This window comes from Mauremys mutica, chromosome 9 (genome assembly GCF_020497125.1).
Source record: "Mauremys mutica isolate MM-2020 ecotype Southern chromosome 9, ASM2049712v1, whole genome shotgun sequence".
Lineage (NCBI taxonomy): Eukaryota > Metazoa > Chordata > Testudines > Geoemydidae > Mauremys > Mauremys mutica.
Genome location: NC_059080.1, coordinates 11,046,395 through 11,063,549, shown reverse-complemented (window position 1 = coordinate 11,063,549; position 17,155 = coordinate 11,046,395). Strand labels below are relative to the sequence as shown.

At 43.9% G+C, this 17,155-nt stretch overlaps 1 protein-coding gene across 1 annotated transcript; it reads right to left on the bottom strand.

The window, feature by feature from the left end:
- Positions 1-10,511: 10,511 nt before the first annotated feature.
- HMGB3 (high mobility group box 3) lies at positions 10,512-16,935 on the bottom strand. Its single transcript, XM_045030592.1, is given in 6 exon segments — positions 10,512-11,980; positions 12,571-12,745; positions 13,339-13,478; positions 13,919-14,075; positions 16,783-16,844; positions 16,846-16,935. Coding segments are annotated over 6 exon segments (768 nt in total). The 3' UTR covers positions 10,512-11,836.
- Between the last annotated feature and the right edge of the window lie 220 nt (positions 16,936-17,155).

The following is a 17,155-nucleotide window of genomic DNA, read 5'->3' as shown; positions in this document are numbered from 1 at the left end:
AACAGGTCTGATTGCAATTAAAACATGTTAGATAGTTTAGACAAAACCTTAATCACGCTGCAGTGGCGTAGGCCGTCAACTGTATATTAGTTAGTCTAATCAATACAATCCAGGGCTTTAACACGTTAGTGTCATTGGTAAAGGCCAGCCTACAAAGCAAAGTGGAATTATGTTTTATAACAGCGTTGGGGGAGGAACGTGTTGTAGTTGCATTCTCCAACATGCTCGTTTTGTACAGTAAGTGGGCCTGTGACTCATTAGCTAGCAATGGCCAGTCTCAAAACTGTTGCACCTCCAGTTAACTCACAAGCTGCTGAGCAAGGCTAACAAACATGTAATTTACAGCACACAGATGCTTATCTTCCCTCTACAGCCCCCTTCCCCCTCTTACAGCCACACATTTGAACCTGTTACAGAGAAACACTGACAGAAAACAGAAACTGACAACATTTCAGCTTCTGCCTCCATGATAAATAACAGGCTGATGAGCAGATACAATGGTGAAGAACCTGGACAAGAAGCTACTCCTGCAGCTTGGCCAGTAACACATCATGCCATCACCCAGGAGAACATAACTCAGGAGTGGCCTTCAGATTGTACATCCCCATAATAGTGGATCATCATTTCACAGATGGGCTCGCAGGACCATATTCCTACCCGATGTAAGCAAGTGCAATTCCACTTAAGGCCTGCGTTCGTTTACACCAGGTCTGAATTTGGTCCTCAATCTCCAGAGTCTAGTCAGCGATCCAAATCCAACTCTCAGTGGCAAATATGCAAGCACAGCTCTATAAGGTCCTTATGCTGTCTCCAAGCCTAAATTAGAAAGAACTAGGGGCCTAAATAGGATATGTTGGTGGACCAAGAAGATAGAGTGCATTAATAATTTTTCTAAATTGTGCTCCCTGGGACCAGTTTTTTAAACAGCAAATGAAGGTGATATGCTGGAGGGAGGTACATGCTTAACTATCTGGGGTCCATCTCACCAGAAAAGCAGCCTAGGTGAGGGACTGAATTGATGGCATGCTTAAAATTATGAAAAGTGAAAATTCCTATTTGCATAATGCCTAGCATGAATGTGTGTAACATTTTCCCATGAAGCCTCAAATCAAGGATTGCAGTCAGCAGTGCTCTGTGAAACTCAGTGTCATAAAACCTGAGTTTATTTCTTAAGCTTTCAGAGGGTGGTCTTTTAACGTTTTGATTGTATTTTAATTGGGTTTTCATTACAATTCACAGAGCTTTGGCTGTGTGGGTGAGGGAGGGGTGTTTCATAAATAAAAATATTAATTAATCGTTACATAAGACATCCTCAGAAAGCAATTCCCATCCCATTGTACTGTAATTTTTTGGTGAGCATAACCCATATAATGAATACGACGACAACAACAAAACCCAACAGACAAGCTAGCTAAACAGCAGGCTTCCAGATGTCCACCCAGCTCTCCCATCTCAGACTCTTAATCCTCTACTTAGTCTGAGCTCTAGCTGATTTCTGATGCATTCAGATTATCCAGATAGCATAACTGCTAGCGAACATTTGAAAATTTTCACCCTACCATCTCACATTTCACCTTGAAGGAGCGGCACTCTGTTGGGCTCAGAGCCTTCTTTATCAAGCCAATTAGCTTAACACAAAAGCAGTGAATAAGGCTCACTCACACAACGCTCAATGGCCTGTAAAATCCCCAATATTTCAAAATGGTCTCAGGCCAAATGCTGCTGTAAAAACAGTAACCGGGGCCTTAAGGAACCAAAGCGTTAGATTTTCTGACAGCATTAAAAATAAACTTAACATACCTACATTGGACGTGGAGATCTGGTCACGTAATGTAAAGAAAAAGTTCATGAACAGATCAGATATAATTTCTTTTCTAACATTTGAGGACCCAAGTTTGCAAGGAACAAAAGGAAATGATTAACGGGAAATATGCATAGTACAAAAGAGACTTTATAGTCCAAAAAGGGATGTCCATATTTAGAAACACTTGATTCCTGCCATCAGGGTTCTTTGCTTCTTCCTGAATGTGTGTCTCGGCCATGAGAGAAAGAGAAAGCCTGTGCATGTTCGTGTCGCACGCACAAAAACACAAATTACCTATCACCAGTTGATTTGCTTACTGATTAAAAGCAAAATGTTAAGATTTTAGGAGGCAAGCATGATGTTTATTTTTAAGAGCCCCGTTCTGCCAAATGCTTGCCCCTCCCCCACGATGTCTCATCGACACCACTGTAAGCTCAACTGAAGCCTTGTTTGTGGGGGACGGCGGGGGGGGAGAACCCTGTTACAAAACATTAACTAACCCGTTTGAAATAGCATGATGTGAAAGTTCTGCCCTTAGTGTGGACAAGGACAATCACATTTAAAAACACATTAGTTGGTCGTGGTTATCTCAAGAAGGGACCTGAGTATGAATCACAACTGATACATTTTTATGCACCCTTTCCTGGTCTAGATGCCAGGTTCTATTTACAAGGTGCTTCTTAAGGCATTTTCTAACACAATGCTTTTTTCCAGTCTAAACAGGACCACAAAGAGATCCTGTATGATAGGGCCCTTATGTTGTAAGCACTGCATTTGGGAGTTTGTGGCTAAAGCAGACCTCTGCCTAAACTAGGATGTTTTTCCTAGAGTTTCTCATCTTTGCTACCAACAGTTCAAGTCCACATGCTCTAAACTAGCATATACAAGAGGCTAGCAGCTGCCAACATTTTAAGCAATTGGCCCCAATCCCTGACCCTGCTCCAAGCCCTGTTAGGCAAGACAACATGGTGTTTAAAATGCACGTAACCACTTCTGACTGTCTACACTAACGCTCCCATATTGCTACTACCAGAGGAAACAGTGGGACATTTTAAGAGGAAAAAGGCTAGTTCACACACAGCTGCTGTCACAAGGTTTCATGAAATAAGCTTTTCTTCCATATTTTTTAAACCAGTGGTTTTCAACCTCTCTTCATTTGCAGAGACCTAAAAAGTTTCAAATGGAGGTGCGGACCCCTCTGGAAATCTTAGACAGTGTGCGGACCCCCAGGAGTCTGCAGACCACCGGTTGAAAATTACTGCTCTAAACCCATAAAAAATAATTTCCTCTGGGTTAAGACTTCTTACACTGGGGGCAGATTCTCAGCTGGTGTCGATTGTCATAGCCCAGCAGTTTACACCAGCTGAGGATCTGTCCCTATGCTTCTAACCAAGAGAAAGCTGCTACCAAAGGTCACCGACTTTCCCCAAAATTTGAAAGAGTGCAAGTTAGTGGTTTCTGATAAGCTTTGCTCACCTATACCAGAATCTGTATCGTACTGGGTTTCTGGAGCCAGCACAGTGCCATACAATGCAAAACTGGCAGCAGTGCTAATTGTGTCTCATCTCCATGCCCCTCCCTCCCCGCCCCCCATCACCTGTTCTCTGATAGGGTCATTAGGGCTCCTTAACAATCTCTTGCAAAGAACTAAAGACTGGAGAGCAAAAGAATGTAGTGGGAGATGGAGAGGAGGAAAGGAAGAGAAAGTTTGGGTAACTGGATTTAAAAGTGACCTACAAAGTGGGGGGAGTTGGTTTATGCCTTTGTTTGTTTCTTTAGGGCAGTGTTTCCCAAACTTGTTCCACTGCTTGTGCAGGGAAAGCCCCTGGCGGGCCGAGACGGTTTGTTTACCTGCCGCATCTGCAGGTTCAGCCGATCGCGGCTCCCACTGGCCGTGGTTCGCTGCTCGAAGCGGCGGCCAGTATGTCCCTCAGCCCACGCCACTTCCAGCAGCTTCCATTGGCCTAGAGCGGGGGAACTGCAGCCAGTGGGAGCCACGATCAGCCGGACCTGAGGATGCAGCGGGTAAACAAACCAGCCCAAACAAACAAACAAACAAACAAACCAGGGGCTTTCCCTGCACAAGCGGCATCCCAAGTTTGGGAAACACTGCTTTAGGGCATACAAAAGACTGAATGGTGGTTGTTGAAGGGTTTGGGGTTTTTTTAACCTGCTTGTTTTACCTCCTTCAATATATTAGCAATGTCAAGTTTGGTCTTCCCTGGCTTTGCTGGAGAACTTTTTGGTGGTCTCAGGTGAGCACTCACACTTAAATTGAAAGCAGTGTGTATTCAGCAGGTATTGTAGTGGGAGACGTGTTAACAAAACCCAGAGCTTTTAACAGGGCACTGACCACTTGATTGGGAAACTGCAGACCTGGGTTCTATTCCCTACTCTGCCAGGAATAAATCAAAATCTCTTTTTCTCTGAGATGTCCAGTCTCTTAATTCTTATATTGGCGTACTTGGATTAGTTCTCTAGTGACCATAAATTCTCGCAGGGTAGAGAAGGTTCCCTTTTTTTCAGTAAAACAAAAACCACAAAACAAAAACCACTTTTTTTTAATTTAAATATAAAATTAAATGTATACATTTAAAAAAAATCAGACCTTCATAAATTCTGAAGAGCACGGTAGAGCCCAAGCATTTCTACAGATCACCTCTAAAGCTTTTTAGATTAGAAATATTAGGTCTGGTCTATCTTCTTTTGCTAGAAGACTATGGACTACTGGTGAGTTATCTAGATTGTGGCGTTGCAATGGAGCAAAACCCCTGAGTAATAGTAAGAAGCAAGGGATATTTAGTTAAACTGCTTGATGATGTTTTGTGGGGGTTTGCTAATATATATTTTACACAAATTCCTGACAAACCTTTTGAGAGAAAAAGATCTTTGTGAAAGATTTAAACACCCTTTGACCGAGAGCTGAGAAAGCTTCCACCAGTCACTGATACCTGTAACAAAATAAGCAGGAAGACAGAACTCTATATGCCTAAGATAAAAAGGAAATAAAATGCACCCCACACACCTTTTTCCTTTAAAACTTTCTGGCTTCAAATCAAAAATCACAAATCTGGTCACAAATCAAAAAAGGATGCAAATAATTTTTTTCTCTCTCTCTTTTGCAAGGCAATCAGTCTTTCATTAATCATCCTCAAGAAATGTATGGTAGGCAGGCAAAAGCAATCAAATATCTTTCCTTTTGTCAATTGCCTTTCATCACAAATGAGCCCAAAGTACTTTAACAAAAACGAAAGGCTGAAATGTTGTAATTTTCTAAATTAACAGGAAGTAAATATTACATTTTCCAAGTAAAAAGTACTTATAAATAACACACTCAAAACCTGAAAGCCAAATTAAATTTGATTAAAAATAGAAGTGGGCTTACTATGATTAATTTCAATTTGCACCCATGAACTGTTTGAGAGTGTTTTGGTGGAGGGAACCCTGTATATTATACATCATGTACCTTCATATACAGGATCTTAGAAATTCTTCAGTTAATGCAGGTTTGTATAAGAATACAGCGCTATCACAACAGTGCTTCCAAATCTATGAAAGATCCACACCAGAATTCAGAAGTGAATACTAAGCCTAGAATATGGTCAGAAAACCTTTATTCGTAATGAAGAATGAGCGTTAGTTCAAAGCAATGGCCCTGCACACTGTTGAATGTCCTAAAAATGTCAGTGCCTATGTTAAAAGTTTCCCAGTCCCATCGCAAGGCTTAATTACTATTGTTCTGGCTATACATGTTAGATTTGGTCAGCCACATGAAATCACCCATGTCAGGGTCACACTTACAAGAGGGTAATCCCCACAATGTGGTTCAAACAGTTCCACCTTGCCGTGCAGACGGGATGGGTATTTGATTTAATCACTCCCACGTACCGTGCTGTAGCCTCTAAAGAGCTAAACCTTGCTGTAGAACTGGGATTCTTAATCTCCTGAGTTCTTATCCTACTCCAAACAATGCACTCTGTGGCCTTGGCCTCTCTGTGGCCTTGGCCACTTAACCTCTCTGCCTCCACAGCCCATCTAAGAAAGAGGATAAACCTTATTCAGCTACCTTGTAGGGCTGGTGAGGATATGACATTCTCCTCAGGAATAAGAGAGAGGGACACCAGGGTGGAAACAAAACAGGCGAGAAGAATACTTACTAGCTGGAAGACCAGGAGATGCAGCAAGCACCAGGTGGTTGCAAAATGGCCCCTCTAGAGTTGCTGCTACTTGGCTCTGTCAAACGTAAAGGGCCAGCCACTGAAAGGCATGCTGGGAAAAAAGTTCTTACAGGAGGACAACAGTGTCAAACAGAGTTAGTAGGACCAGGAAGCACCAGGATAGCACCAGCATATCACATACATTCTGAGGAATAGATGTTTGCAAAGCACTTTGAGCATATGGCTTAATCCTCACACATTAGTATGCAGAATGCCAAATTACAAACTCACTCTGAAAACCAGGGACAAGGGTACTTCATAGGGCCTAAAAACTTCAGGTGAGGATGTTCATGACTTGGTCCCCTTTGCCCTGCATGCTGGAATACGTCTAAGGAATAACTGTATTGGAACCAGGTCCTTGGAACAGTTTATTTTACAGTACAGTTGCAATTTACAGTTTGGTGTGCTGCCCTAATAAAAAGAGAAACATGTGACTTGCTAATTACTAGTGCCCATTCAATTACTTCCTCAGGGAGTTGGGTTTGGTCTCTGTCATTATTTCTACACTGGATCCCATCCAGGTATGCACTCGAGTGCCTAGCTCCTCCTGCTCCCAAGGACATACACCAGACCCTCGCTAGAACGCGCATCTATATAGCACGAATTCGCATGTAACGTGGTCACGGCCCTGGATCCCAAATTTAATTACTTTAACTGCGATTCATTTTAACACGGTCCCTGCGCTAACACGGTACCGCACATGGATCCCAAATCCTGTGTTCTCGCGAGGGTCCGGTGTACTTCTATTTTTAGCGTACTAGCTCAATCAGAGCTAGTGTGGGACGTCTCCACAAGTTGGAATTTCCACCATCGGTGCAGACATACCCTCTGACTAATTAAGGGATCAGAGGGTAATTAAAAGGGGGCTTTGACAGAAGTGCAATACCAGAAGCCCAGCTCCACCATGATCCCGAGTCAACAGACAAGAAAGGCTGACCTACCATGCCCAAGGGTATTCCTATAGCCAAAAAAAATCTTCCTATGATAAGAGACAGAACTTGCCCCAGGAAGCGCTTAATCCAAACTGGTGCCCATTTATAATTTTGTTTGTTTTAAATACTACCAAGAAATTAACTGTTCAAATATACAGAAAACACATCATTTTAAATATGCTGACATGTGAGATAGGATTCCCAAAGTAAGGTCTACACTGTTTGCTCTTAAATTGATTCAACACGTATTTGGGTTACAATTGTTAAGTAATTGGTTTTTAGGCCATTAATGAAAGTAGCAGCCCCACAGATGCATTGATACAAATACAACAGTAAGACTTTTTTTTTTTTTGTTTAAATACAGCTTTTTGTGGAGACTGGCACTTCAAAGAATCACCTGGTGTAATCTGTAGGCTATAACACTACCACTTTTTTTTTTTTTAATAGAAATTAAAAAAAAAAATCAGTTCATACAAAAATAGTCATCAGGTTTTCATCAAAAAACTTAAGTAAACCTTCCTGTATTCAAGTACATTGCGACATCAGCTTAACATGCCTCATTGGGCCTTTATAATACAGATCTGGGTCTGATTTTCAGAGGTGCTGAGTACATGCCATTCCCAGTATAATTAAATGGGGTAGTGGGTGCTCAGTATTTTAAAAATCAGGGCTACATTTGCATGATTCTTCCAGGTCAGTAGGGCCTGTTTGGTTAGTTCATAGTACAACCTTGCCATTAGTGTGTGGTTTTTGAAGGAGGATGTGTATTTTGCTAACAAGCTAGATTCAAGTCCTAAAGGCAGCTGTCCTAAAATTCAAACAAAAACAAATGTTCTTAGACCACCACTAAATAGTGGCACAGGACACTAATATGTACAGTTCTCCCACTGGCAAGGAACTCCTCTGTATTTTTTTGCCTAAAGCATTCAAGTGCCAGTGGTCACACCCCATTCTGAACCCTCGTCTGTAAACGTCTTTCTCCATCTGTGCCTTTAGATTGTAGGTCCTCCGAGGAAGGGACTTGGTATGTCTGGCAATGATCTTCCACTGTGTACTACTAGATAAACTAGTCCCCTCTCTTGTTGAGCATTGTGCTCCTAAGTCTGCCCCTCTACAGTGGAGTGGCATGGATGTAATTGGAGGTCAGAATTTAATTCCATTTGATTCAGAAAATTATCTTCCCCCTCGCCTAAGGTGCATTTGACCTTGATTTAAGGCTCTAACCAGAGGGACACCAACTTGAAAGTCACAATTTTCTGTCTATTTTACAGTTACTATTATCTACTTTTAACACTCAAGTACTATAACAGAGAAGTTAATGGAAAAGGTCTCATCTCTCTCCCCCAACCTTGTTCAGTCTGGTCTTGAAGTCAATTTAAACAGCTGCAAGTTTTGAATGAAAAGTCACCCTAGTAACCAGGAAAGCAAAAGCACCCGTTTTACTTTTTAAAAAAAAAAAACAACAAGCATTTCAAAAGGTTTAGAACATACTATTTAAAAGAGAACTGGATAAATTCATGGAAGTTAAGTCCATTAATGGCTATTAGCCAGGATGGGTAAGGAATGGTGTCCCTAGCCTCTGTTTGTCAGAGGATGGAGATGGATGGCAGGAGAGAGATCACTTGATCATTACCTGTTAGATTCACTCCCTCTGGGGCACCTGGCATTGGCCACTGTCGGTAGACAGGATACTGGGCTAGATGGACCTTTGGTCTGACCCAGTACGGCTGTTCTTACGTAAAAGTGTGCTCTACCAGCCATTAGCGCTTCCTGCAGTTTCAAAAAAATTTCAAGGTGATAGCACCTAAAGGTAACAAAAGCCAACGGGAAAAAACATGTTATGTTCATTCACTCCATGCTATTTATCCATACAGAAACTAACTGTAAGTAGTATCATTATGACTGTAAAAACACACCTGAAGCATAGAAGTCTACTGAGTTGCAAGACCCTCATATAAGCAGTTGTTTTATATCACCCCAAAGCATGATATATATCCTAGGACTTTGCAGGATGGATTTATGATTTGGAATAGTTAGTAATGCATACGGCAAGACTGTAACCAACTGTGGCAACTCAGTAGACAGTGTAGCTGAAACCATGTCTTATCTGGGCACTGCTTGGTAGTGTCAGCAGTCAGCTATTTTGGTTGCTCAGATGACTAAGCTGTTTTGATTTACACTGAATTAATATGCGGACTTCCACAGGTAGTGAGAGATACATTTCTGCACTTTAGTATGCCACATAGATAGCAAAGGTATTACAGTTCCTGAGGGATACCCACCAGCACAATGTACATGTACTGTCAATTGTGGATTTCCATTAGGAACTGTAATTTCCTTCCATCAGAAGGATCTTGGAATAGGAAAGGGGGTAGGGGAAGTGTACCTACTTTTTTGGTGATGCACACATACTAAACTGCTAGTTCTAAGTTGCTTCCATGAGACTGAAGCCAGTTTAACCCCTCTTCTTCCACATTAAATGTTTGCCTGCGCTTGAAATGCTAGTGGTACAGGTGCAGTGCTTCAGTATAGACATTACCTCTGCCCCGGGAGGGTTTCCCCACCCGAGTAGGTAATGCCCATCGGCCAGAGCGCGTAGCTACCTCAACAGAATTCCTCCATTAACCTAGCACCATCTACAAGAGGTGTCAGGTCAAAACTAACTACATTGCTTAGGTGGTGTGGATCCTCCCCCCCCCCCCCCCCACACACACACACACACCTTTGAGCAATGTACCTGGTTCAACCTAGCTTTTTAGCATAGCCCAGGTCTCAGTCACAATTCAGTCACTGCAAGAGATTAAGTGATCCAATTGCAACTGAGGCTATTTTACCACTTTTTTTTTTAAATGTTTATGAGACATGGCCACTTGCACTGTTCTATAAAGCATTTACTAGAATATTTCAATTAACACAGCATTTTATCCGTCAACCTGAGTGACATTTTATTCACATCACAAGCATTACACAGTCTGTAAACTGTACATCTGCAATTTGGTTTGCATAAGCAATGCAAACAGGCTATAGCTGGGTATTTACCATAACTCATTATACTCTTGTAAACTTGCCACCTATAGCGATTTATGTTTCACCTCAATTAATGCACGGATATTCCACCTCCATCGCTATAGTTGTGAAGAACACTCTCTGCTCTCCTCTGCGGACAGAGCAAAGAAGGAATACAGATAGCAGGCAGCAAAAGGATGCTAGTTTTATTCTTTCAAAAATCATGTATCTTTGGTGCTCAGAAGAGTCAGAGGAGTACCTCTAACTCAATTAAAGTAGTTACTTTTCTCTTTTATAAAAGGACATCAAAATATCCCGTGTGGAATGGTTCAGTCATGTGTCAGTGGCTGCAATATGTCTAGATATTCACAGAGGGGTAATTACAGAACCTCATCCCACCTCCCCAGATCAATTCACATGTGTAGTTAAAGAAAGGGAAGTGTATTAAGTGCCTGTGCCACCACTTCTAGTTCAGCAGAGAAATCAGGCGATTGTCTAGTATTTCTCCTGCCAACGAGCAGAATGCTAGAAAAAACCACAAGTCTGAAACAGTTTAACACAGGACAAAAAAGGCACATTTTAATATGTACAGCAATGCATTTGGGCTATAAATGTACCCAACACAACTGAAAAAAAAAAATCCAATTTAACGTATGCTTTTATAATTGTTCAATTGAATCAGCCTCATTCCTAGCCACCTACCTTTCTGCATCTCTGAATGCTGCTATATACACACACACAATTAGTCATGAATGTTCATTTAGGCTCCCATGTTCAAGTAATAAAATTCAAACTTGCATAGCATCTTACGCCACTCAGCCATAAACAGGTAAGATTGCATATTAGCTTGAGTAGCCATCTCTTTCAGTTCAGCCAGTTTTAGCTAGCCACCATTTTTATCCTTGAGACAGAATGTTTCCTAAGTTACCTACCCTGAGGGATGCCACAAACTTCAAAATGAACTTTTTGCTGTTAAGGTACTTTTCAACCAGAAATTTAGAATGTTGTCAAGAACAGTTTTAAAAACGTAATACTGTTTATTTTGCTTCAAAAAACATTTCAGCATTCTAAACATACAAAAAAACCAACATAACGTTGCAAATTTGTTTAAGTACAGAGTGTTTTTGAACTTCAATTGCTGCACTTGCTCTTCACTCCGTTGACAATGAAGAGAGGTCTACAGTTTCAGTTTAAAAAACTACCGCACTTAACTAAAAAAAAACCCATACACTTCTCATGCCAGCTGAACCCCCTTCCACAAACTAAGAATGGCAGCAGAATGCTAATTTCACTATATACAGAAAGACAACTTTAAGCTAAATGGACGCCCACTGTAGTGTAAATAGATCTACCCTCACAGTGCATGCTTTGGGCCATGGCACCCTATGGAAGGTACAGCCTTCCAAAGTAATCACCCCTCCCTCAAGGCATCACAACTCTAAGCATGTACCACAAGAATTTGTCTAGTTTTTACAAACTATAGATATGTACAGTTTATAACCCAGGATTTTCTAGCCAATAACCATATAGTAACACCACCTTACAAATTAAAAAAATGCTTGAAACATTTTTAAATGCTTTGTTACACCAACAGCAAAGTGCACAGAGTGAGGAGAACACTAGAGCGCCTTTTCATTTTAAAAATGTTTGGAAATATGTACAACTTTGATACAGTTTCAGGGTGCTCACTACACCCATGGCCACTTCATGTAAACCAGTTACAATTTCTAGAGCACTTTTAGAAACTACAATGTGATCAGAATCCGAATTTTGTAAATTAAGCCTAATGAGGGCAACAGCACCGTCTCAAATAAGAGGTGCTTCATTTATGGTGTTTCCCCTACTCTATGGTATTCACAGACAAATATTGTACAGTTTTATTCATCATCCTCATCTTCTTCATCCTCCTCTTCATCATCCTCATCCTCTTCATCTTCTTCCTCTACCTTTTTCCGAGCAGCTTTGGCTGCTGCACCCTTTGCACCATCAAACTTTCCTTTAGACTTGTAGTCTGCAACATCCTGCAAAGTCAAGAGGATGTCTTAATTTGCTATGTTTATTGCTTAGAAGTGTAGAGAGATGCTAGCTTTCAGCAGCCTTCTCCCCAAGGGAAAGGCTGCTAGAGCTACAGTTTATGGGCTTGTGACTACCAAAGTGTACCTGAGTAGTCTATGCATTAAGTTTGCATCCTGGGTTCATAATTTAAAAAAAAAAAAAAAAAAAAAATTGTAAGAAACATTCACTTTCAGAAGTTAGAAATGTTTATGTAATTTTATAGTGCTATTAAAAAGAAAGCAAGAAAAACTGGTTTCTTCAGCAAAGCCAAAACTTCACTTCATAAGGGGAGGTGACGGGGATCTACCGTGTATCCCAGGGAGCAAGAGACTTGCCTGAAGTTTCCCAAAGGGTAAATTCAGTCATTATATGGAAGTTTAAGTGTACTATATATGTATCCAGCATACTATGTCTTGCTACTAACCAGTCTCCAGATGTTACAGAAGCCTTATAAACATGCCCCCTGTGTAATATGGATCTCTTCATTAAAACTAAGTGTTTATGCCCACATCAGCTCCAATGTTACTAAGACGCTCAAGCTACAACCTAGCCTTACCTTTTCATATTTCTCCTTCAGTTTAGCTGCCTTATTATTGTAAGGCTGCTTTTCACCATCACTGAGGTTGTTCCACATTTCACCAAGTTTCTTTGCTACATCCCCAATAGATATGCCAGGATTTGTGGATTTGATCTTGGGACGGAATTCTGAACAGAACAGGAAGAAGCCAGACCTTGGAGAAAAGTTTCATATTAAAATGAGCATCTCAGAATCTGAAAATTAGAACTGGGCAAGACTTCCAGCTCTTTCAACCATCAATTCACCCAAATGATTCACAAGACTGGAGACTATCAACAGCTAGTGTCTCTGAGTAAGGGGGAGAAGCGTTTAAAACAAAAGACAAGAGATATTTGGGTCTGATTATGGACCAGGCTTGCAAAGCATATAATGGGCCCCCCCCTGCAGAGAGAAGAGGAAAAAAAAAAGTTGGAAAAATGTGCAAGATTTTTAATTTGCATTATTTGAGGCAGAGTGTTTTAGATGCCAATTTGTCACTTCCTTCCTCTTATTACTTTAGATTTAGTTGATAGAAGATATGAGTTTTGCAACTGTCCAGCTATTTTACTCACGTTATTTAGTGCTCCGCAAGTTGATGATTTCAGCTGTCAGAAAGTTTATAAACGGGTACTAATAAACCTATTTCATGTGATCACGATTCCAGTAGTGATCGGGTGTTCAATTTTCATCTAGAGAAAGCTGCAACCGCAACAGCTAACTTTGAGTTGAGCTATTCATATGTAACAGCATTGTGAGAAAGTTACTTACGGTGGCCGTTTTGGGGCATTAGGATCCTTCTTCTTCTTGCCACCCTTAGCTGGTCCATAATCCTTCATTTCCCGATCATATCGTACCTTGTCGGCTTTTGCCATTTCATCAAATTTGGACTTCTCTTTGCCTGACATGGTCTGAAAGAAGACACACAGTAGATGAGCACTCAAGTTAGAGTTTCCCTTTTCAGTTGGAGGTACGTACTTTGTCTTCACTGGACTGAGGCCACCTTGGACGACAAGGGTTCACATCAAAGCACAGTCCCAAATGGCAGTCTCAGGAAGGGCCAATAATTGAATTGGCCTAAAGCCTCCTCCTTCTACAGTTAGGCTATTAAAATAGCAGGAGGTGGCCTCTTGGTAGAGGTGTGCAGGAAAAGAAAGGAAGCGTGTATGGTGGAGAGAGAACCTAAGTTTCCAATGCAGTCTAAACTTTTCCGATCCCTAGAAATCAGAGACAAAATTAAGAATGGGATATAGGTTGGAAAGAAAGTCAATCCCTGATTTAAACAAGTGTCACAAGAAGTTACCATTCTAGAAAGACAGTGTCACTTTAAGAAAATAGTGAATTGAAGTACCTTCCACCTTTCTGAGCACTTCTTGGAAAACTCTGCAAAGTTGACTGGAACCTCTGGGTTCTTCTTCTTATGTTCTTCACGGCATGTCTGCACAAAGAAGGCATAAGCAGACATCTTGCCCTTAGGCTTCTTCGGGTCACCTTTAGCCATCTTGTCTCTGTAAGGAGGAGAAAAAGATAATAGAACAGTTTATATCTGTGATTTAAGTAAACACTCGGGTTGAATATGGACAGAAGTAAGTGGTGCTGCCTCAAGAGCTGGGTCACAGATGTAAGTAGTATGTCATTATAGAGAGATTAAAATGTTTAAAAAATTTTTTTTTTTTATAATTTTATTTATAAATATACACAAAATTTGTTTGAGTTGGCAGCCACATTAGAGTTTGAACAAACTGCATAATGCCAGTCCAAGAGTTATTCCTTCAGGAGAGCTAGAGTTCACATGTAAGTAGCTGTCACCCAACAGGTAAGGTAAGATTTTCCCCTGCTATAAATGCAATAATTGTGGTTACAAAGGTGTGCAAATAAAGGCCAGTTTCAAACACAATATCACCTGCCAACCTCTGCAAGACTAGAAGGATTTGCTTTTGCTCCACCAAGTGATGTGGTTTAGAGGTGTCATGGTCAGCGCAAGGATGTGATTAGCAAGTTACCAATGCTAACTTTTGGGTGGTGTTAAAAAAAAAAAGAAAAAAGATTAATTTTTCCAGCCTCCTGCAGTAACACTTTTCATGTGCAGCCTTTTAAAAGCTTGAAATTTTAATTTTTATTGGATTAACATTAATATTTAATTGTGCATCCTAATCCCACATGGGCAATAAAAGTGGATTTCCAGAATCATTCCCACCTCTGCCCCCCCATTCTGTAAATTGCTACAGACATTTTCATCCCCTCCAAACAAAAACCTAAAAAAAAAAAAATTGTGTGTGTGGGGGGGGGGCGGGGGGAGAAATCCTGTTTCGGTCACATATTAAGAGGCAGCAAATCTGTTTGCAAAGTTTCAGATTAAAAGGCAGGGTTGTTTTATGTTTTTACTCCCCCTTCTTTGCTTCCCGCCATCTTCCACCCCCCCCCTTTGCCAAGGTCACAGCAAAAATAGAGACCCCCCCCCTTTCTGCATATTGCCCAGGGCAAGGGGCATTTGCGCTGCTGCTGCGAATGGGGCCAGTGCAGCCTGGATGTGCCCAGCTCAGCAGCGCGCTCCTTTGCCTGAGACTCCAGTGGAAGGAGGGGAAGAAAAAAAAAAAAAAAAACGACAGGTCACCAAGACACCAATAATTCATCTTCCATTTTGTGAAATGCTTCTTCATGAAAGAAAGTGCCCCTGAAATGAGCCCCTGTGCTGGCCTGGGGGGTGGCCCCGGGCGGGGGGCACAGCCTGGCAGGGCTGGGGCAGAGTCTGGGGCTCTCGCCCGTGCCATAGGAGGATCTATAGCCTTGGTGCTAGGCAGGGATATAGAGAAGTGGCTGCTGTTCTCCTCGCCCAGAGCCGGCTCCATTCGCTAAAATGGCTTCTCTAAGGCAGTGAGGCTGCTATGCCTAACAAAGCCGCACACCCCCCTCTGCCCAACTAGCGCCTCTCCGCGGGGGCTCCCGGGCCCCCAGCCCCTCCCGAACCACCCCGCGCCCGAGAAAAACCTACGCTCTGTCCTGCCTGGGGGGGCGGGGGGGCGTGGGGGCCGGGGCAAGGGCAGGAGAGGGGAGTTAAAGCGCCACCCCCCCCTCCTCCCATGTCCCTGCCTAGCGCAATACTCTGTATAACAAAGACTCCCGTGCAGCCATTACAGCCCAGGCTGCGCTCAGCCGCGCCGAGGGGGAAAAGTGCAAAAAGCCCCCAAACGACGCCCAGCCACCCCGCCAAGCACAAGGGGCGATAGGGAAAAAGGAACCGGGGCGAAAGCGAAAGGTCTGGGCGCTCTGCGGGGCTCCTGAGCGGAGATTTCCCCCGCCTAGATCCCCCCTCCCGATCGCTGTGCTGCTTACACGTCTTTCTTCCTTAGCCGGAGCTCTCAAGCGCCAGCCATATTAAAGCCCACAGCAGAGGGAAAGCGGCGCAAGAAAGAGGCGGTTTGGGGCTTCAGCCAGGGCACCGGGGCACGAAACCCACCTCGCCGGGCAGGGGAAGAGAAGCTAGAAGGGAAGCGAATGAATCGGGGGAGCGGGGCTAGCGGGATCGCGAGTAAAAAACTGCTTCTCCGGGGCACACGGGCGCAGCGCGCAGGGTTTATCCCTGTCAGATGCTAAAGCGACAGCCATATTAATGCAGAGTAGACAGCGGGCACAGCACTGCGCACGGCCGGCAACTTCCACCGCCGCCAGCCCCGCGGATCCCACCCGGGGCAGCGGCAGAGACGCGCCGCGCATTTTCCCAGTCACTTTAAGAGTGGGGAAAAAAAATCCCTGCCCGGGCGGGGGAGCCCAGAGTCAGCCCCGGTGCAGTCCCTGCACCAGCCCCATCGCTCCGGGCAGCGCGACACGGGGAAACGCTCCGCACTTCGCGCGCCTAGCGGGATACTCCGCGGAGTATGGGCACCCCTGCGGGAGGGGGGATCCGGGAGAGAAGAGGGGATTTGGGGAGGGTGCTGCGCCCCTCTCCCCGGCAGCTCCCCAGCACAGCTGGAGCGGCACCCAGCAGCTGGACCCAGCAACATTTCTTGCCGTGGGAGCCGCGGAGCGGAGAGACGGGGGAAGGGGGAAAAGTTTTTTAATAAAGCAGGGGAGGGGGGAAAGCCCGCGGAGAGGGAAGGGAGAGAGAAAAGGGAGCGGAGGAGGAAGAGAAAAGGGGGATCGGGCGCGGGGGGGAGGGGCGAGGGCAGCCGCCCCCCGAAAAGTTGCCCGTCGGAGCCGCGGCGGAGCCGAACGTACCTGTATTGTTCGCTAGTCTGGGCAGTAGCTGGAGCGCAGGGCACGACGCTGGGCTCAGCACTAGCTCGGCTCAGCCTCGCGTTGGCTGCCTCCGAGAGCGGCCTGATTGGCTGCCGGGCTCCGCCGTTTAAAAGAACCTCCTCGCCCCGCCATTGGAAGGGACGCTCATGAATATGAATCACGGCCGGGCGCCGATTGGCCGGCGCCGGCCCAGGTCATTCATTCAAAAGAACACCCGCCTGGGGAAGGGGAGCCGGGCGCTGGGCGGCTGGGGAAAGTTTGCAGCGTGAGCGAGGGTGGGCTGCGGGCCGGGCCGGCCCAGTCTCCGGGCCCACGCTTCTGCCTCGGCCACATCTGCGGGACCATGGGCTCT